A 22,579-nucleotide genomic window follows, 5' to 3' on the forward strand; every position below is an offset into this window, starting at 1 on the left:
CCGAAGCTATGTATACCTTCGTATAGGCATGATGAAGGAATTTTGGGGCAGAGGTTTTAGAAAAATGAGTCTCCTGGAGAACGTACATACTGTCTTATTGCCATTGATCTCTTAGAGGGTGAATTAAAACCGTTGACATTGTGTGTTACACAGTTTAAAGCCATCTTAAATACCTAGTCTTAATCTTAATGCATCCTATTATACAATCCCGACTCTAAAGGAGATATAAAACAGTTGACAATATCCCATAGCTAGCAGTGAAATAGTGATTTCTAGTTTTTATTGCTCATCTTTCTATTACGGTCCTCTCCTATTCATATTCCAGTTTATTATTTAAATCCTATATTGAACATATTTGTTCAATATAGGTGTGTGTTTGTGTGTTGAAAAAAACTTAATTTCCAGGAACATCCAGCCTGCACTTATCCAGCTTTTACTGAACTGTAAGTCTCTTTGCAGTATAAGGTTCTTCAGTAGCACATAGGTTAACACTATGCTGTAGCATTATTGGCTTCAGCTGTGCAGAATTAGGCTGTGATCCTTAATAAGTGCACACAAGGACACACTACTAAACACATTCTCATTATGGCTGCTTATTGGGGAGTACTGTTGGCTTACCTGAGTTGGGTACGGTTTGGGGCACCTCAGAGAGGTGAGTGGCTGTGCACAAGAAATTATCTCATATACTTTGTAATATGTACATATAGTTGCTATATATTCACAGATAATTTATATTTAACTTAGTAATAAATGTCTTTTAAAAAAAAAAAAAATTTGTAAACTAATGAATATGTTTCCTGTATCTAAATGAGTTACTGCAATTTGTAACCCTTATATCGTGCTAACAAACCATGCTTTACATAGATAATCAGCCCCTGTCTCAGCGGAGCTTACATTCTAAGCCTCTATATGTCATACACATGTATTATGGTCTGTTATTAAGAGCCCATTAACCTCCTTGTATGTGTTTGTAGTGCAGGAGGAAATTCATGCAAACATGGGGAGAATACAAACTCCTGTGTAAGGTTCCCTGGTTATATAAACTACATGGGTGCTTATCTGAGAGAGATATTTTATTATTTAATATCTGTCCTTTTAGTTTTATCCATCTAAGTATACTATTCTTGTGATGTGACATGCTCATATACGCCACCATTAGGGTTGGCGCCTCACCCCTTTAATACCGGCCAAATATTAAATTAAAATTGTACATGGCTAATTAAGAACAAACTGATATAGGGCTCTTACTGATGAGCGGTTGAAGCTGCGCTCCCCTGCGTTCCATTTTTCTGCGTTCAGCCGCAGGGGAGCGCAGGAATAGACGCATTAGGTTTTTTTCAAAGGGGCTGTACTCACACAGGTGCGTGTAGCCGCTGAATGCAGGAAAAATACAGCATGTTGCGTCTCAACCTGAGTTTGGCGCCTACATGCGTGTGTGCGTACAGCCCCATTGAAAAAAACCTAATGTGTCTATTCCTGCGCTCCCCTGCGGCTGAACGCAGAAAAACGCAACACAGGGGAGCGCAGCTTCAACCGCTGGTCAGTAAGAGCCCTTATGCAGCATGTATCTAAGTTAATTGCTAACAAGCCATGCAGGATGTTCCTTCAATATACTGCCGGTATTAAAGTGGCGAAGAGGCCACCTATCTTGCTGTTTTATATGAGACAATTACCTTTACAGAGATTTCTGTCCCGCATAATAAAAAAAAAATGTTTTCAAAGTCACCCTTTAAAGTGAAATGTTGCCATATATAACAATTTTGCTCTTTAAGTCTGCATGTAGAAGCAGTGATGTAACTTGTTGGGGGGGGGGGGGGCTCAAAAAATCTGAGGCCAGGGGGTCTGCTGTATAGGTAGTTACGCCAGTGTGTAGAAGCCTTTCTAATCATACTTTCTGCTTCAGCTCCAGCAAACTCCTTCTACTATCAATGCAACAGCACCTCTGTGAGTTTGGCAGTGAGGATTGATCCTCTTGGAACAGGACAGCTGCTGGATCCTTCCAATGTATATCTGGGCCAATGCCATCCTTCCAGCACCACAGTGCTACGAGGATACCTTGTGTTTGAATACAATCTAAGGGATTGTGGCTTCTCCCGTTTAGTAAGTCTGTTCCACCCATTTCATGATTCGAGAGGCACTGGAGCAATCAATAGTAGTTCTTGGCAACCACCAGTCCATCAATACATCCCTCTTTAGAACTCTCTGCTGATAGATCTGGAAGCCCATTGGGCATATGTGACAGGTGGTGAATAATAAAATACATAACCGCTTACCTCCACACCTCCAAGCTGCCCAAGAGTGCCGCAGACCTCTTATTTATCATCATCATCACTTTCATAATGTTTGGCCCCTAAATATTGTTGCTCAACAACAAAGTATATCTGATTTATAGATAATAGTAAGACTTCCACATTCCAATAAAATGTTGGGGTGCAAAAAGGTTGTTGGGTTAGGAAGGAGGGAGATGTCTGGGGGGGGGTTAATTGATAAATGGCTTTTGTTCTTCCTTTTTAAAGGGGTTGTTCACATTTGTGTTAATATTTAGTATTATGTAGAGAATATTATAAGGCAACTTACAACTGGGTTTCATGTATTGTTGGCTGTAGTTTTTGAGTTATTTAGCTTTTTATTCAGCGGCTCTCCGGTTTGCAATTTCAACAACCTGGTTGCTAGGGTCCAAATTTCCCTAGTAATGATGCATTGATTGGAATAGGAGAGGGCCTGAATGGAAAGCATGTGTTTTTTTCTTAGATGGGGACAGTGACTATTTGAAGGCTGAAAAGAGTAAGAAGTCAAACTTAAACTTAAAACTAATAATGAAGACCAATTGAAAAGTTGCTTAGAATTGACCATTCTATAACATACTAAAAGCTAACTTAAAGGAGAAGGAAAGGCTAAAATTAAGTAAGCTTTATCAGAAAGGTCTATATAAATACACCAGTAAACCCTCAAAGTAATGCTGCTCTGAGTCCTCTTTCAAAAGAAACACAACATTTCTTTCCTTCTATTGTGTAAACATGGGCTTCTGTATCAGACTTCCTGTTTTCAGCATAAACCACCAGGGCAGAGCTTGAGCATGCTCAGTTTGCTCTCCTCCCTCCTCCCATCCCTGCTGTAATCTGAGCTCAGAGCTGTAAGTAAGCAGGGAGAGACTCAGGCAGGAAGTGATGTCACACCAAGCTTATATGGCAGCTTCTATCCTAAACGAAAAGAGACAGTGTCTAGAGCTGTTTACTCAGGTATGGTAAAGCATTCTGCAGAATAAATATAGCATTCTATCTTGCACTATTGTGGCTAATCTGTTGCCAATAAACTGTCTTGGAGCTTTCCTTCTCCTTTAAAGATGAACCACCCCCTTTAAAGGTAGGATAATTGGAAATCTTGAATCCATACTTTGTATAGTTGTCCTTCCTGGTGCTCCCATGCCTGTTGTGCTTTGATCAAATGTTATTGCTTGGAAAATCAAGTTACCAAAAAACCCAGGAGTGGATTATTATATAGGTTGAACAATCCTGATAAATGTAGCATGGATATCTTCCAATAATGAAAAAAAAAAAAAAAGGAGGCAGAAAGGTCCATGGTGTGCATGATCGGCTTTGTAGCAAACATATTGGTATGGCTTAATGTGTGGCAGGCAGATACCTATATATTATTGTTTTTTTTGTTTTTTTTTGCACCTGCATGATACTCGGCAGCAATTCTCTGCTACCCGTTGCTTTTCAGGTATGCAGTTAGTGGTTAGGCAATGGCTAGGGAACCAAGGGTTAAATGTCCATGTATAGGTATATTAACCCTGATGTGTCAGTAACAGCAAATAAACGTATTCCATTAAATTAGAAGATGTGACATGATGGGGATGTGTGGCTTTGCAGCTTTGAAATTTATAACCTGCTGTTTTCCCTGCTAGACCTATGGGAATACTGTGACATATTCCGTAGACTTGGTTTACGTGTCATCTGGTATCAGTTTTCAGAGATTTCCGCAGCCATTCCGAGAACAGATAATCTGCAACTTCACAAGGTAAAAATGGGAAACAACTGACTTCTAACTAAATGAACTACTAACTATATGATTTGATGTAACATGGTTATACATCTGTGTTCGAAAATGTGAGCTTGTAGAACTCTTGATATACTAAGCACAGTGATATACAATACTAACATATATTGTGCAATAGATTTTTTTTTTTTTTTTAGCAACCAGTTTGAGTTTTTAAAAGGGGTTTAAAACTTGGTTAACTAAGCAGTGATCCACAACCAGTAGCTCGTGACAAACATGTTGCTCCCAGTGGCCTCAAAGCAGGAGTTTATTTTTGAATTCCAGGCTTGGAGGCAACGTTTTGTTACATAAAAACCATGTGTACTGCCAAACGGAACCAGTTCACATAGGGGCCACCAAATAGCCAATTGCAGCCCTTTGTGGCATCCTCTGGAACTATTTTCATGCTTATGTTGCTCCCCAACCCTTCTAAAATTTGAATGTGGCTCACGGGTAAAAAAAAAAAAGGTTGGGGATCCCTGATATAGAGTTATATTCTGAGACAATTTGTAATTGGTTTTCATTTTTTGTGGTTTTTGAGTTATTCAGCAGCTCTACAGTTTCAGTAGTCTGGTTGCTAGGGTTTAAATAACCCTAGCAACCATGTTTTCATTTGAATGAGACTGGAATATGAATAGGAGAGGACCCGAACAGAAAGATGAGTAATCAAAAGTAGTTATGGCAATAAATGTGTAGCCATTTGTTTTTTAGATGCGTCAGTGACCCCCTTTTGAAAGCTGGAAAGAATCCAAAGAAAAAGGCAAATAATGAAATCTCTAAAAAAAACAAAAAAAAAACAACAAAGACCAATTGAAAAGGTGCTTAGAATTAGCCTTTCTATAAATGACTTGAAGTGAACCACCTCTTTAATAAGAAACTGGAAGATACATACAGTACATGTCTAAACTGATTCAAAAGAGGCCCAGGCATTTTGGATATTCACATGCTATAACATCCCCACACAGACCCAACATAAAGCATTCATGTCTAGCAACTTACTGGAGTCCATATGGCACTTGTCAGATTGTCTGGGTCTGAATACATATGGCATTTTTACGGGCACTGCAATCTTAAGCAAATAAACACTGTAAAAACTTCTGCCTGTGGCTAAATATACTGATGTGTAATTGGATTATGTTTACTTGTGTTTTAGGGCTTTAGCACACGGGCAGGTTCCCGAACTGCCTTCCGCCTGCTATGAGAGCGCCAGCGCCAATTTCGATTTCTGAAGTTGCCTCATGAGGAAGTGAGTGCATTTGCATTTTCTCATACCAGGAGGAAGGCAGTTCTGGGAGATTGCCTAAAGCCCTTAAAGGTCAGACCAGATTTTTCTTAAATGTTCAAAAGGGGAGGTGTGTGATAGATTACCTTGTGCTTGGAATGAAAAAAGTGGGGCTTGAAAGGAAAAACTAAAACTACAGTCCTATATTGTATGTCCCTGTGTATTTTCATTTTCTAGATCACTGAGTCCTACCCCATCCAACCTCATGGCAGAATCCCAGTTGTCCGGGGAAGGAAGCTTACTATTCTCTGGCCAGTTCATGAAAGGTAAAGTACTTTACATTGTCCGACTCTAATCATAAACGTTTTGTGTTAAGCAGGGGCATGCATTGTAGGTAATGATTATGCCAGACCCAAAATGATTTATTTAGAGCAAAAGTATTGCCTCTGTATTCTGCTAACAGGGCATGGATTTTTAAGGGAATATTTTTTATTTTTTTATTTAATGCTTTCAACTTATTATTCTAACAGTGAAAAATGCAAACATAGACCAGTGTGTGTGTGTGTGGCCCTTATTTGCATTTACTTGTCATGGCAGATGTTGAAAAATAGTCCCTACCATGACATACAGTACTCCCTGTAGTTTCCCATATACTGCTGCACCCAATGTACAGTGTTATTTAGTTCCTATATATGTTACCAGTTTGGATATTTCCAAAACAATCTAGACTATATGGTGCAAGCCATACACTGGTGGTCATCAACACTGTGCAAATTTGCCCATGGGCAATAACCCATGGCAACCAATAAAATTGCTGCATTCATTGTCCTACCTGCAGCTGGCTTTAAAAAGCTAATCACTGATTGGTTGCTATAGGTAACTGCACATTGGCAAATTTGCCCAGTGTTGATAAATGAGCCCCACTGTGTCTACTTTTTTGGAGTTTGAAGGTGACCCTTAGTGTTTTCTTTTTTTACCTCTGCAGTTTAGTAGAAGAACCTACATATGAATTAGGCAAGAGAAACTTTCTGGGTTTGGCTGGATAGTTTTCTCTGCCAAGCTCTCGTAGATTTCCTTTGGGGTACTGGCTGAGAATTATAAATCCATGCAACGTATTTGGTCATTTGCAAGGGTTTTGTTCTCACTTGGGTTACCCTTGGCCATAATTAAACTGCAGTATGTTGGGGACATTTCACAACTGGAAAAATGACCTTGGGAACATGTGCTTGGCACCAGTAAGTAGGGGGCCATGAGTCTTGCATTGAGCACTTGGACTTCTGTTTTAACGTCCCTGTATATTAATGTAGTCGCTCCATTTTATTCATAATAATTTTGGCCCCAGAGACGAGCATATCTGTGGATTTGCAAGCTGATCTGGAGCCAGGGAAGGCAAGGTTTTGAACACCGATCACTCCAGCTTATTGCAGTAAGAAGGTCTCTAGTTCTGTAGAGTAACCCATGGCTTATCCTATGTCCTTAACATGTAATGAGCCAAGCCATAGGCTATGTGACATTCTTACCACTGGAGTGAAATGGAAGTGACCTGAATAGTCTATAGCGAGTCGACTGCTATATTTGCTTTTTGCTTGAGGCTAATGCAACCAGATTCATGTGTCACTGTTAGTAGTTGCCAAAGAATAATGTTAACAAAGATTTTTTTTATTCCTGCAGATGACTTCTCTGGACCATCTGATGTAAAAGTGTTCACGCTGGGTGCTTCTATTTTTGTGGAGCTGTCTGTCTTTCCTGGACTACACCTGCCCCTTCGGATTTATGTGGATGAGTGTACAGTAGCTCCTACTGACAGTCTCAGCAGTGCAAAGGAAACCTACAGTCTCATCCAAAATCATGGGTAACTTCATAACTGTATGGTCCTGCCTCCTGATATCTATGTGGTACAGGTATAGGACCTGTTATCCAGAATGCGCAGGACATGGGGGTTTCCAGACAATGGATCCTTCCCTTATTTGGATCTCCATACCTGAAGTCTATTAGATAATCTTGTAAATATTAAGGGTCAGGCCACACTGGGCATTTTGGGGAGATGTCACCTAGCGACTAATGGCCTCAGCGACCAATCTCCCCAAACGCTTTCCCTAACTCTGCGCCGGCTTAAAGGAAAAAAAACGCCAGTGCTAATCGCATGCGGCGATTCATTTTTCCGAAGTTTATAAAATAGCCTCAGAATTGAATATCCGTCTTGTAGCATCTGATGTTATGTCAGACAAACTTCATTTTTCTGCTTGATGACTTGTGACCATACCTCCCAACTGACACTGTAGCAGTTACTGTCCTGATCATTAAGCATAAGAAAAGCAAAATAAAGGCTTTTTAAACAGATATTCCTGTTGGTGCTCCAACCGACTGAAAATCCACAAACACTGCTACAGTGTTTGTGGATTTTCAGTCGGTTGGAGTGGACACCGAATGACGTGCACCTAACTACTAAATGGGAGATTTGAGTTCCTGGTGTGTGCTGGCTGAATTGTATTTTGCATACCTCCCAACTGTCCCGTTTTTAGAGGGACAGTCCCTCTTTTGACAGCACAACCCGCAGTCCCTCATTTGTACTGGAAAGTCACGTTTTGCTCTGCACTGAACAGCCAGAAAAAGAAACTGTTTCTAACTTAAATGGCTTTTGGCAGAGAGCCCAGGACAGCTACAGCAGGGGATACTTTTGTAACAATTTCAAGATAAGGAAAAAAGTAATTGTAACAATATAAGATACCGGTCCCTTGGGAGAAGTTAAGACTCACAGCTTAAAGGGCAATTCACCATCATTAGAAAAACTGTAATAACTGAAAAAAACACAGAAATATGTTCAAACTTTCATAACCTGCCAAATTTTGGTAAAAAAAATTTGCTGCACTACGAGCGCCAAACTTTTTTCCCCAAAATATTGGGAGGTATGTGACGCGGCTAAAATTAGCTTCTTCACAACTGCTGCTATAGATGTAGGGTGCAATTTTCTTGTGTTGACTTTAACTAGTCACTAGTATGGCACATGATGTGTAGAGAATGCTACCATATGTCCTGGGCATTTGTGGGTCGTTTTACTATTGCTGGAAGCACTGCATGGAACTCGGATTAATGGGTCTGAATTGGTATTCAAAATAGGCCCTGGTATTTGTAGTACACAGAGGCCCCACCAGCTCAATAAATAGTGACTGTCTGTGGCATTTTACAGCAGCTCCTCTGACATTTGCCAGAATCCACAGATTGCCAGTCTGGGCCTGCAGTCTAATATCTTGCACTACAAGTGACGGGAGCCCTTTCTCTTTTATTTCCCCCTCAGGTGTTTTGTGGATGGAAAAGAGGCTGCATCTACATATCTGGCCCGTCCTGCTCCATCGTCTATCAGACTGTCCTTTCAGGCCCTGAGCTTTAAAGATCTTGATACAGATGTGAGTAGTCAATGAAAGGAATGAGGTGGCACTAAACACTAGCACTTAATGGTTCTTTTCAGGCTTAACCTTCCCTTATGTGCTTTTTCCTACAGCTCTTTCTTCACATTCAGGTTGTAGTCTGGGATCCTAAAGATGTGAGTGACCCCAGCAGGAAGGCATGTTCATATCTCATAGATTCTGCCAGGTAGGTGGGGCTTATTACTTTTCAACAGTCCAAAATCATTTATTTTATGGGTAGCGGAAGTCAACAACAGATCTAGATTTATTTAAGGTGTACTGAAGTTGTTTTGATATCTGTGGGGTGTATTTATTAACCTTGAAGAAAAAAAAATCACCGGTGATGTTGTCCATAGCAACCAATCAGAACGTTGCCTTTGTTTTCTAACTTGCAGGTGACTGTTGAAATCTAATTGCTGATTGGTTGCATCAACAGTGAAGTTTTTTCTTTGATGTTAATGAAGACTTCCCATAATGTACTATGTAAGGCTAGTGGCACACGGGAAGATTTATGCCCAAAGTTTCCTCCGGAGGCAGGTTTATAAAACGTTACCTCTGAAGTCATAATATCCTTTCGTTTCACAGTGCAGATAAATTAAGCCCTATATGTTGCTTTGATTTAGAATGTGATTGTTTTCTGTCTCAGATGGGTACTTCTGGATAATCCCAGTGACCAATCCTTGTGTAATTGTTGTGACTCAATCTGTAGACCTCGGTCATCCCGAAGGAGGAGGCATGTCAACGGTAAGTGGAAACAAACAACCAAAGCTGGGTATTGTGAGACGATGGGACAGGCACATTTATCAAGAGAACTTCCAACTGCCAGAAAATACACCTAAAGTAATACACACACTTAACCATTTTGAGTGGTTACTCAGCTGTATACAGTATGCCTTTACAGTTCTGCTTGATGAACACAATGTACAGAGATAAAAGCCCATACCTTGTCTTGAAAAAGCTTTAAAGGGTTCCTGTCATCGGAAAACATGTTTTTTTCAAAACACACCAGTTAATAGTGCTACTCCAGCAGAATTCTGCACTGAAATCCATTTCTCAAAAGAGCAAACAGATTTTTTTTATATTCAATTTTGAAATCTGACATGGGGCTAGACATTTTGTTAATTTCCCAGCTGCCCCCCAGTCATGTGACTTGTGCCTGCACTTTAGGAGAGAAATGCTTTCTGGCAGGCTGCTGTTTTTCCAGTTTCAATTTAACTGAATGTGTCTCAGTGGGACATGGGTTTTTACTATTGAGTGTTGTTCTTAGATCTACCAGGCCAGGGTCGGACTGGCGCAGTCGGGGCCCACCAGGTTGTGTACCTCAGGGGCCCTGTGCGCATGCGCAAAAACTTGTGTGCATGCGCGAACGTCAGGCCCACCGCGCGCATGCGCCAATGGCGATTAAACAGCGCCGCACAACTTTTATTTCCATTCGGGGGGCCAATCTAGGACCGGGCCGGTGGGGGCCCAAGAGGGTTTTTTCCCGGTTTCCCGTCGGCCCAGTTCGACACTGTACCAGGCAGCTGTTACCTTGTGTTAGGGAGCTGTTATCTGGTTACCTTTCCATTGTTCTTTTGTTTGGCTGCTGGGGGAGGGGGAAGGGAGGGGGTGATATCACTCTAACTTGCAGTAAAGAGTGATTGAAGTTTATCAGAGCACAAGTCACATGACTTGGGGCAGCTGGGAAATTGACAATATGTCTAGCCCCATGTCCGATTTCAAAATTGAATATAAAAAAATCTGTTTGCGCTTTTGAGAAATGGCTTTCAGTGCAGAATTCTGCTGGAGCAGCACTATTAACTGATTCATTTTGGAAAAAATTTTTTTTTCCCATGACAGTATCCCTTTAAATAGGCTTCTGGGTTTTGTTTTTGTTGTCTTTCGGTAGGATTACATACAATTTCAACAATGCACTGTACTCCTTTGCCAAACATCCATAACTTGGCATAATATGCCCCCTGGTGGTGGGTCAGCTATTAAGCATTTTCCTAGAACAGGTATTGCATGTATTTAGTGTATCTAATTGTTGGGTAATATTGATTTGGCCATTGATTTAGTATATAAGCCTCTGAAGAAATTATTTTGGTATGATGTAGAGTGATATTCTGAACCAATTTGGTTTTCATATTTTATTTGTGGTTTGAGTTATTTAGCTTTTGATTCAGCAGTTCTCCAGTTTGCAATTTCAGCAAATCAGGTTGCTAGGGTCCAAATTACCCTAGTAACACCCCAATTTGAAAGCTGGAAAGAGTCAGATTTAGGCAAATAATTAAACTACACTTAGAAAAGGTACACACAACTTTATATCAAAGACTATATCTGGATCAACTGGTGGACTATATATAATATAAACTAATAATGTTTTGGAATTATGACACACCGCTGCAAAAAATTGTATATGGAGATATACAGGACATTTATACTAAGGAGGTTGCTGAACTACAAAAATTAGAGGGTTAAAATTCTGTTATACTTAAAGGAAAACGAAAAACCCCAAGTGAATATTTAACAACCGTTTATATCAAATTAAGTGGCACATTAAATAATCTTGCCAAACTGGAATATATTTAAGTAAATATTGCCCTTTTACATCCATTACCTTGACCCACCATTTCGCAATGGCCTGTGTGCTTCCTCAGCGATCACCTGACCAGAAATGATGCAGGTCTGACTAACCGGAAGAAGTGTGGAAGCAAAAGACAGAACAGTCTTGTTAATTGGCTCATATAACCTAACATGTATGGTTTGTTTGTGTGAATCGTAGGATCCCAAGGGGCGGGTGTATAGTTTTCCTTTAATGGTGTCTATTTAAGAAAGTTTTTGACGTAATGGTCCACACCTGACGAAGGGGCACCCCCCCCCCCCAAAAACATTGTGTATTCTCTGACACAATAAACCACAGGGGTTGCTTGTGTATAATTGCTTCCATTCATCCACATGAAGACAAGCTGCACTAATGGCAGGCTAAGCTAATGTTATGCACAGAGTTCTTATCCGTGCTAAATTCGCACACCATAAATGATGATCATACAATAGTGTATAAACATTTGGGCATCTCTGGTTGAATTGCAAGCTTTCATTTTCAATTGTTGCAGAGTGTAACTTCTTTTAACTTTATAGAAGAAATAAAATCTCTTGACCAGGGATGCCAACATTCTATAACTGTATCTGGTGCCATCTTAAACAGACAATTGCTTATATTGTATTGGAAGCCCAGTTCAACGTTATATAGTGACTAGCCGATTGGAGTCTATTGCTGTGAGATATGAAAAACCATTGTGTTTTTGTGGGTATTTATAGGCAAATAAGGAGATGGTGGTGACTGCATTGCTGTGTCCATTTTGATAGTTTGCCTAAAGTGCACATGAATCTGCCCTCTGGCCAAAATGACTGGGTCACATAAACTCTGTGTGATTTACTTAAAATGGACCTGTAGGTGTGAATATCTACATGCATGTAAGGAAAATGCTCTATTTAAAAGATCGGTATATATGAAACATGAATTCAAGGTTTTATGAATAAATTGTACATTTTAAGAAATTACTCCAGAACTTAGTGGGCTAGTTTTACATTTTCATGTTCTTTTAAAATGGTCTTTAAAAAAAAAAAAAAATTTTGTTGCTTTCTGCCTCTTTGCAGCTTTTACATGCAGGTCAATGACCCTGGCAGCCAAGAAAATATTGCTGTGAGGATCCAATTTTATTGTAATTGCTACTTTTTATTATTTTTTTATTCAGGTCTATCCTATTCATCTTCCAGTTTCTCTAACCACTGCCTGGTTGCTAGGGTAAATTGGACCCTAGCAACCAGCTGCTAAAACTCTAAACTGGTGAGCTGCTGAACACAAATCTAAATTAAAAAACTTGCAACTTGTCTCGGAATATAAAGCCTACGTTACACCAAAGGTTACCGGTACATTTAATCGGTCAATAGTAAGCTAAACTGAATCAGAAACTGCATTATATTAATAGCTGATCAGTCTGTGTCTAAAAGTACATTTGTTAATAACCTTCACCTCTTAACTGGAAATCTAAATGGTAAGATGTGCTTTAGTCACTCCTAGTAACCAACAGCTGAAATTCTGATTTAAGAAAAAAAAAATCTGAATTTCGGTTCTTCTACTGCAGCGCAATTCCACTCTCTGCACTATTGATGTGCCCCCCTTGGCACACTCTAGCTCTTGGAAAGGTAAGCTCAGGGTGTGGCATCAGAAAGGCTGTCTCAGGGCAGCAAGGACCCCTGGAATTCCACTGAATGTTTCTAATATAGGGTGTCTGCACCTTTGTAGTAATTTAGCAGTCAGGGTGTCCATTTTGGTCAATGGGGATGTGCAGCTATGGAAAATGCCATATGCATATTTAAAACCATGCAAGAAAAAATGTCAATGAAAATCCTTGCTTTATCAAAGTTAAATTTTTTTTTTTTAAATTCCTCCTCTCTCCTGTAGGTGATGACATGGAGGAAGTTGGCTTGGTTCACAAAATGGTCTTGGGACCTTTCAGGGTGGATAACTCAGTAAATGGAAGTCATACAATGGACCGGAATCTATATAGACCAACAGCAAGTAAAGGTAGTACTGTGACTTGTGCTAATGACTAGTGCGATTTTTTTTTTTTTTCTTCCCCCCCCATGTATATAAATCTAAAATATAGAATTGCAGCAGGACCCATGTAATTAAGAGCTAATGGCAAGTGATCTTTCAGTAGTATGCCTGTCCTCTTCCTCCAATGGTGCTCCTACAACTGTTCCAATTAAAATTGCTTGACTCTTCTTTATCATGTTTAAAGAGATTTATAATGTTGAACTGCATGCAGTCTCCACAAGAATAAAAAAAACTAATCCTAACAATGAGTTGTTAGTCATGCAACCCCTAACATAAGCTTAGCAGCCAGATGATAAAGCAATCTAGTAGTTACAGAGTACAGACTTGTGATACTGGGTACATGCTAGCAAAAATGTCTTGCTTCAGGTTTTTACTCCACAGTGTAGCATGTTGTGATATGACCTTTACCAAAAACTTTGCTCATTATGATGGCAGTACTCTGGTAACTGATCATGTAGTAGGATAGGAGTTTCCAATAAAAGAAGCACTCCAGGACTATCAAATGCGGTCAAAAGTAGAATTTGTCAACATTTTGGACCTTTCTGTCAATGTCTTCAGTGGTCCAAAATGTTGACAATAAATTCTTTACTTTTTTCACCTCATTTACAGACCTCATAGCAATCTTGGCCCTCAGTTTTCTTCTCACCATCTGCTGAATATTTGTAGAGCAGCACTTATGTATTGCACTTAGCACTTTGGGAGTGCAGCCAGTCAGGATAGAGAAGCAAGAAATGTTCATTGAAAATTTGTCAGAACGGAGAGGGATTTTTCAAATGCTAACTTACTGCCTTATCACACAAAATATTAAACCTTCAAGGTGTATTTATTGCTATTACCTATTTAATTTTTTTTTTTTGTCCACAGGCTTCATTATACCACCTGCTGTTGGTGCTCTCTTGCTAGAGGTGGCTGTTCTGCTGGTGATGTCTGTAGGAGTTGTCATCTACAGCCGTACAACTAAGAAGAACCCAGAGGAGACTGACACAAAGAGCCTTATTAGTGAAATTAAGCAATGATTTTTGCATGTGCTTAAATAGGCTGTACACGCAGTTGTTGTTGTAAGATGGTACAAAACATCCTCACTGGCTGTATGTAAAACCATGTAGTGCACTGATTTTTCTGTATCAAGAAGAAAGACTGAAAATGGTATAACACAACTGTAGGACTAATCCATCCCTCAATACCTTCTACTAAATAAACTATACACAAATATTCATATGGCTTCACATTTTATTTGAAATGTATTTATATTCTGCAAAAATAGGCCCAAACATTATTGCCAAACATTTGCCTTTCAGATTATATTGATTTGTCCATGACTTGATAATTTTAGTTTCTTTAAAAGAAAACATGCAGTTACATTGAATTGGGGGGGGATCAAATAATTTTCCTGTTTAGAATTTTTACCAGAATTAAAGTGTTGCTGAGGGCTGCATGTTTTAACTGATGGAACAGCCCTCATTCAGTTACCAATCAAGTAATCCTCCCGCTCATTTAATGATAATTGGGTAAAAGATAGTATATAAAGCTGTTCACACAGCCATTCAACTCTCCTTTACATGCCATCTATAAAATGAGCACATTGGTGAGAGATGCCTGGCTGATGCAGTAATATTGCTATCAGAAATGTTCTCCTGGCTCCTAACAAATTACATTAGATGTTGCACTGCAAGTGAGCTGACTGGTATAGTTTGGTCAGATTGTACTCAAGCATGAGATGTCAAGGAAACTAACATCATGTTTCTAAATAGTTATGGCTATATTTAATGAACCAAGGCACCCCCCCAAGCAACTCCTATAATATGTGTCTAACAAAAAGGAGGTAGTTATGTGCTAACCTGCAAAAAAGAAACTAAGTAAAACAAAATTGTCACATTGTGATCCTCCAGGCATTAGCAGAGAGCTCACAGAGCTTGTACTGCATCTAAACCAGTTTTCATGGGCAGCTCAGATTAGTTAAGACACTTTGGTACCGCAGATCTTCTTAGAGTTGCTAATGGGATTTGCTGTACAGTTTCCGAAGACTGGAGTCCAGCATCCAATCTACTGACCTGAGAGAGCAAATTTCACAGAATTAGCCAAGTCAAAGCAACCAACTTGGTGATCTTAACATTACTTGCATGGTGCTACTGTACATGGAAGCATGCGGCAGATGTATGGACTTTATACATAGCAGTTGGGTCTTAGCTTAGATAAAAGGTGGGTGATAATGAGGCGATACAAAAAAAGTGCAAGTGAGAAACTGCTTGTAGAAGAGTATACCTGTCGATTGGTGTTATAATAATGGGGATTGCAGACAGTCCTACTGCGGTGGTTGCCCACTTTCGAACAGGGAGAGGCCAGCGTGTTACTCGTCCCATGAGATAGAGAGACGCTGCACAAAGCCGATTAATAGTAAAGCCTGGAATAGCCACTGATGCTAAAGCTTGCCATACAAAAGTGTCCACTACAGCCACCGCGACTTGTGCTGTCTGGTCTGGGCTTTCTTTATAAGACTAAAAGAAAAGACAATAAATAGATTTTTAAAGGTTCCTTGTATAAATTATCTCCCAAGCAAGTGGCAGCCATAAGCAAAGGTAAATTAACATGCATGGTATTTTAACAATATAAATTCTGCTTGCTAAAGTATATACTGTTGGTTAAATAAAACAGTGGGTACATTATTATAAAAACATATATTCCTCTTAGCAGGACCGAAATGTTGACAAAATGAGAACTCACATGACTTATGAATGAGTGAAAAAAAAACTTTATCAACATTTCGGTCCTGCTAATAGGACCTTTCTCAAGACATTCTCTTAGGACCGAAACGTTGACAAAAAAATGTATTCTTTTTCACTCATTCATAAGTCTCGTGAGTGCTCCAGTTTTTTATGTGGATATTCATTTCTTTTGGATGCAACTGGGCAATTTATCCCTAATATTGTGAGTGTTAAAATCACTTGTTTGTTGCTATCTATATCTATATCTATATCTATATCTATATCTATATCTATATCTATATCTATATCTATATCTATATATATATATATATATACTAGTATTTGCCTTTCAACATTAGTATGGTTTGTATTTACAATTACTCTTTTATTTGTACAGCTGGGAGAATGGCTTTGCTATTCTAGAGACCATCTGTAGAGTTAAGTCAAATCAACTGGACTTGCTGAGTTTTTTCTGTCATCCAACTGGCTCTCAATTCAGAATGGCTTGTAACTAGGGTCTTTCTTAGGTGTTGCTCCAATCAGCAAGGATGTCATGAAGTAAAGTGTTGATTGTATTAGCATGACTGGAGCTTTGAGGTGTTATTAAACCTTCCAGGGAGAGGTGCCAAAACAGCATTGTATGTGGCAGACAATCGTTGTTTTACATATAATGTATGGATTCTTTAATACCTCTTTTGAACCAGTCGCTCTCCTGGTGCAGAATCTGGACTTGGCAGTCTTCAAATGTGTGTCCTTTTTCTTTTAGCTGTAGGTATACGGCTGAGTCCTGACCAGAGGAGCTGGCTCTTTTGAGCTGCGCCATACGCTAGTGTTATTGTTTGGTTTCTCACACATACAAATCAGAACACTCCTCACTGCACTGCATATACATTGTTACTCTTCTTGTGCTTTGGGGGTTGGGTCTTTTGGATGAACTAGTTGCAGCCTCAGTGTGTTGCTGGGTTTAAAGCAGATAGGGATGTGGTGTTTTGCCACCTCTCCCTGGAAGGTTTAATAACACCTCAAAGCTTTAATCTCGCTAATACAATCAACACTTAATTTCATGATATCCTTGCTGATTATGATAAACAGATTATGCTGATTGGAGCAACATTCCAGAGGATATATTCCCGAAGAGATCCTAGTTACAAGTTATTCTGAATTAAGAAAGCCAGTTAGATGACTGGTGAAATGTCTAAACGGAAAAAAAAACTCAGCATGTCCAGTTAATTTTACTAATTTCTAGAGATTTACCATGATGGATGAATGAGAATCTTCACAAACATTTTCTAGATACTCCTGGAAGTCTGGCTTTGATGATGGCTGACTGGATTATACAGCAATGCTATCCATCCATCTGCAACCATATTAAGAGCAAAGAGGCCTGGCTAAACATTTAAACAGGGGCTTGAACTGAGAGCAGAAATGCCCAGCTCTATTGCAGTGTAGAAGGGCCATTCTATACACCCAGCATTAGGGAAGAAATGGTTAGCAATACAGACTAATAGATCAAGCTGATGGAAGTGCAGCATTAGAAGTACAGAACTTTATTAGACTGCAAAGAATATGTGCCCAGGTTTATTCAACACTGGGAGCAGGCAGCACATTAAATGAACAGTTCAGTGTAAAAATAAAAACTGGATAAATAGATATGCTGTGCAAAATCAAAAAAGTTTGGTTGCAGTATACTTACATTTGCTGCTTTCTTGCCCTTATCTGCTGCATCAGCCGTGACATAGGCCGTGGCTACTCCATAGCTGGCCCAAACCACTGCTTTGGGAACTAGTGCTCGAAACGCCTCCCCAACCTCATTGGCATAACCTGCAACATAAAGCGCATTTACAGTTACTTGAGGTTGCTGCACAGTACATACTGTTGTAGGTGCAATTTCTTGACTTTCTGTTGTATTTCTTTACATACAGATTATTTTGTATAGATGACACACAGCATTTTTGGCAATCCAATGTGGGAATGTCCTAGAAGTTCCTTCCCTGGAAGCACAGTAGGGTGTAGGAAGCCAATCACAGCTCAGGTCTTACATAGGGATATGCTGCCGGCTTGGAGTGTGGGAAAGCAGCCTCCTTCCTTTGACACTATCCTCAACAGATGAAATTCCAAAAATATATGGGGTAATATTTTTTAAATGTCTTTAAAAGACTGATCACCTTTAAAATCTGGGATGGGTTGTTGTCTTTGCAAAATTCAGCCTCCATCCTGAAACAGAACTTTCTTTCAGCATTCAAAGTGAAGACCTGATACCAGACATCATATTTTATGTCACTGAGGAGTCTTTTTAAATATTATTAGGCTTATTGGGCTCCTTTATACATTCATCCACACTAATAAGTGAATTATAAACAAGAACCTTGTGAAAGTATCCCCCAAACTCAAAGAGGAACACAGAAGGCATAGGAGCTCTTTTCAGAAACAGTGCAAAGGCATGCATTTTAATGAAAGGGCTGTCTGATTGGACCCTGTGTAGCTACACAGATTATATGCCCACCCCTGCCAGAACTGTCATGTCAGCTTCATTAGCAATGTGATCTGGCTCTAGTGGACTGCTTGGTCTACATACAAAGACGTATCTATTAAATTTTTACATATGGAAATAATGAAAGCAGACTAATATAGCACAATAAGGGGATATATATATATATATATATATATATATATATATTTTTTTTTTTTTAAAAATGCCCCCCCATCTGAGTGTTAAGAAACCATGTTGTTACACTATGCAAAGTGTCACAGCTTTCTGTCATTATACACACACACAACATCACATGTATGTGCATAATGAGTGAGCCAAGACACTTGCATGCCAGTCCGCACCTAGAGCTCCCTCCCAATGCAGGTGGCTAATTGCTCACAGAGGGCGTAAGCCTAAAAATTGTCCTCATATCAATAGGGCTGGATTGAAAATCAGATGTGGAGTACATGGCACGTGGATACAATTTTTTCATCCAGGCATCGATTTGAGCCAGCATGTAGGTAGCCAGTTGAAGCCCACATCCAGATTTGCTGGAGCCAAATATAAATACAATATTAAACACAACAGAGAAACAGTACAATCACTGGTCCGGTTGCAATCAGAACCACATTCAGTGTAAATCCATTAAAGGGCCACTAGCTTTATTTCTTAATTTTAACTTTGAATATAACTATTAAGGGATAAATGTGCTTTTATTTTACATTTGCTGCATTTTCCATTGATTCTGTATGTGTTGCTTGTCTTGCCTTTTTCTGTGCTGCCTATCCTTCCATTGTCCCCAGTATGAGAGGCAGAACAGATTTTCTTATTTTGCTCTAGGAACCAAAGCATATCTTTAGCTTTTTAACAATGTGAAGCACCTCAGATCCACCTAACGGCAACTGCACCTACTACTATTACATACAATCCACCTCTCAGACTGTGTTAATGCTTAGTTCAATTTCGGGCAATCAGCAGACTATCCCTGGCAGGCTTTTTTGTCTTGGATATTCTTCATCAAATGTTTATCATTTAGCCTTAAAACACATAAGAATAATCCTAATCAGTAAATGTGCTTTAAGTGGTTAAGAACATATCCATTGGGATTAATCTTTTGTCTGTTGCATCCATTCAAACCAATTAACTCCTGGTCTTAAAGCTGTTAACCTTGACAATTCCCTTAAAAGTAACCTGGCTGATGATGCAATGTAAATCGAATGCATATAATACTTCACTCTAATTCTGTGGCTTTAAAGTACTTTCCCTTTAATGTCTCTTTTTCCAAAATTCATATTCAACAGAGCATGGAATAATGTTACTTTGTGATTTCCGCTATTAAAAGAGGTGTCATCTGGCATAATTATGAATATACTATAATAATGTAGACAATGCATACTGGTGTTAGGGCAGTACAAGTGTAATGTGATGCAATCACAGTTCCCCAAGGCTTGCAGGTAAGAATGCATTGTTCAGTACATAGTGTCTCTCCACTTATGTTTGTAAGACGATCTGGGGTTTGCTTATTCTGCACCTACCATAAATAGCCTACCTCTACTGAGGATACTCAGTGGCACAGAAACAACAGGACAAGCTGCTCATAATTAAAATAGCACTATAAAAACCCAAAGATAAAAGTAAAGTAAACAGATATGGGATCCATTAGCTAGAATGCAGAAGCAAAAGTATCATTTTTATAGCAGGACGCCGGAGAAGCTGCAAAATTGTATTTATTCTTTCACTTCCTGCTCTTTAACAATACACAGGAAGGGAAACAACCAGAATGCATCATAATGAATCCTCATTTGCAGCAAGAAACGAAAACTACACGTACAGTTATCACATAGCATGATGGGGTCCGTTATCTGGAAACATGTTATCCAGAAAGATCCGAATTACAGAAAGGCTGTCTCCTATAAACTCCATTTTATCTAAATAATCCAAATTTCTAAAAATGATTTCCTTTTTCTCCGTAATAATAAAACAGTTCCTTGTAATTGATCCTAAGTAATATATAATGAATTCTTATTGGAAGCAAAGCCAGCCTATTGGGTGTATTTAATGATTTTCTAGTAGACTAAAGATATGATGATACAAATTAAGTAAAGATCGGTTATCCAGAAAACCCCAGGCCCAAGCATTCTGTATAACAGGTCCCATACCTGTAGAATGTTTAATGTTAAGACATGAATTTACAAACAAGGCACTCCTTGAACAGTTGTACTGTGCCCTCATCGATACCAAGTTGGACATTACACGGTGTGTCGTTTTCTTGGCGACACTCCATTTATCACGTACCGCAGCTTGTCGCTGTTCTGGATTTCAGAGTAGGAAATTGCAGCTATTAGTTAGAAATGCACGGCATGTGATGACGCTTCAAATGAGTGTATGAGAAAACTGTGAAATTCTAGTAGCAGGGTGAGTACCTATAAGCAAATGGCAGCAACAGTAGGCACTTGTGTATTGAATAACTTATTTTGAAGTAAATGGTTCCCTTGGTATGGGTTACAGCTCTCAACAAATAAGGCTAAGAATCTACTGTCTGTGGATAGCCGAGGCACATCTGATTTTATTCTGTGAAACTAAAATTAAAGGGGAAGTTCACCCTCCAACTGCAAAGATGCGGACATTATTTAGCAACGTGCTAAAACCCCAGTGACATCAAACCTACCCTTCACTGTGTGCAGATGATATCTACGAAGGATCCCAAGAGCAGACAATTCATTTGACCTTCGCTGACCTTCCTTGAAGGTCAAATAATATATATATATATAGAAAACTTAAACATTTTACAAATGAGTGTTGGGTAATTCTAGTTATTAATTTGCAAATTCAATGCAGGATTAAAAAACAAAAAACCCTAGCACCCTGTGGTCTAGATCTAGAGAGGCGGAAAGGTAAGAGTTAACAGGGAACTCTCGTGTGGCAGACTAGAAGTAGTTACTTACCCAGATATCGCACCCATGTGTCCCTGTACAAGTCTTTCTCTGAGGACTTGCCCGGCTGCTGCTGCTGGTGCCCCATGCTTTCACCTCACAACTATCGCACACAGACACTGCAGGACATCAGACTAACCCCCAGCCGGGCACCGTCAGCAAAAGCAGGAAGCAATTTGCTCGAGCTTTAGGTTTTGTCATTGAAATAGAAGCGGCAGAGGGCGCTGCTCTGGGGAATCCCAGTCTTTGGCCGGCGTCATTCATTCCTCAGCCCTGTCCATTATGCGACGACCCCAGCATCTGTTGCGCAGCGCTTATGCTACAACAGGAGTAAAAAAGCGAGTAATGTGCTGCTTTATGTCACTGTAATGTTGTTTCATTGCGTGTGTTCCACTAGAATGCACTTCCTCCTCTCTCCCCCTCAGCTGTGTGCGCTTCTGCTTCTGGACATGTATTTTGTAGACGTTCCCTGCAATGCCCAAAATAGGCAGAGCCAATGAAGAGCACTTTTTAAGTCATGTGAGTAAAGGTACTAGTGTGCTCCTGGTATGAATGCAGTGTATGTATGAGAGAGAAAAAGTAGGCCCGATTCGAAGTATTCAGTCCAGGAATTATATTCAGTTGTCAAGGATACACATTCAGTGTATAAGACTTTTTTTTCCTTCAGGGGTTACAGTACTTGTATCTATGGAGCACTATATAGTGTCGGATATAGCTGTGACAATGGATAAGGCTCAATAGTCAATAAATGCAACTTGTAAAGGAACAGTTCAGTGTAAAAATAAAAACTGGGTAAATAGATAGGCTGTGTAAAATAAAAGATGTTTCTAATATAGTTAGTTAGCAAAAAATGTAATGTATAAAGGCTGCAGTGACTGGATGTCACATGTCTAACACTAAAACTAACTATATTAGAAACATTTTTTATTTTGCGCAGCCTATCTTTTTACCCAATTTTTATTTTTATACTGAACAATTCCTTTTAAATTGAATATGTATCTAACCAGTGCAACCCCTAGAAGCTAATGGTCCCAACGCAAATTCAAAGTATAGCTCCACTGAATGTCCCTATATAGGAACACTATGGGCAGGGCCGGATTTATTAAAGCAGCACCCCAAGGCCAGCGCTGGATGCTTCACACGTGCGCCCTCTCCTGTGGCCACGCGGTCCTAGCGACAGCTTCACGCATTTATTTAGATGCTGCAT

The 22,579-nt window shown here is 39.5% G+C and overlaps 2 protein-coding genes across 2 annotated transcripts; one reads left to right on the forward strand and one right to left on the reverse strand.

The window, feature by feature from the left end:
• The first annotated feature begins 519 nt into the window (after window positions 1-519).
• On the forward strand, window positions 520-14,481 carry LOC108715337 (zona pellucida sperm-binding protein 3). The gene is made up of 10 exons (XM_018260413.2): window positions 520-652; window positions 1,904-2,100; window positions 3,908-4,020; window positions 5,498-5,586; window positions 6,932-7,112; window positions 8,556-8,664; window positions 8,760-8,851; window positions 9,311-9,408; window positions 13,112-13,234; window positions 14,132-14,481. Exons 1-10 carry the CDS (start codon window positions 586-588, stop codon window positions 14,281-14,283), a joined length of 1,221 nt encoding a protein of 406 aa, XP_018115902.1. The 5' UTR covers window positions 520-585; the 3' UTR covers window positions 14,284-14,481.
• On the reverse strand, window positions 14,480-21,789 carry mtfp1.L (mitochondrial fission process 1 L homeolog). Its single transcript, NM_001127803.1, is given in 4 exon segments — window positions 14,480-15,318; window positions 15,530-15,762; window positions 17,663-17,790; window positions 21,385-21,789. Coding segments are annotated over 4 exon segments (495 nt in total). The 5' UTR covers window positions 21,461-21,789; the 3' UTR covers window positions 14,480-15,260.
• Window positions 21,790-22,579: the final 790 nt, after the last annotated feature.

Source organism: Xenopus laevis, chromosome 1L, assembly GCF_017654675.1.
Source record: "Xenopus laevis strain J_2021 chromosome 1L, Xenopus_laevis_v10.1, whole genome shotgun sequence".
NCBI lineage: Eukaryota > Metazoa > Chordata > Amphibia > Anura > Pipidae > Xenopus > Xenopus laevis.

What these genes read in the sequence shown, in the direction of transcription:
- LOC108715337 (XM_018260413.2), top strand. Translation starts at nt 586, where the DNA reads ATGGCTGCTTATTGGGGAGTACTGTTGGCTTACCTGAGTTGGGTACGG. An exon ending in AAGGAGGAGGCATGTCAACG is followed by an intron (nt 9,409 to 13,111) that starts GTAAGTGGAAAC and finishes TCTCTCCTGTAG; the next exon opens with GTGATGACATGGAGGAAGTT. An exon ending in TAGACCAACAGCAAGTAAAG is followed by an intron (nt 13,235 to 14,131) that starts GTAGTACTGTGA and finishes TTTTGTCCACAG; the next exon opens with GCTTCATTATACCACCTGCT.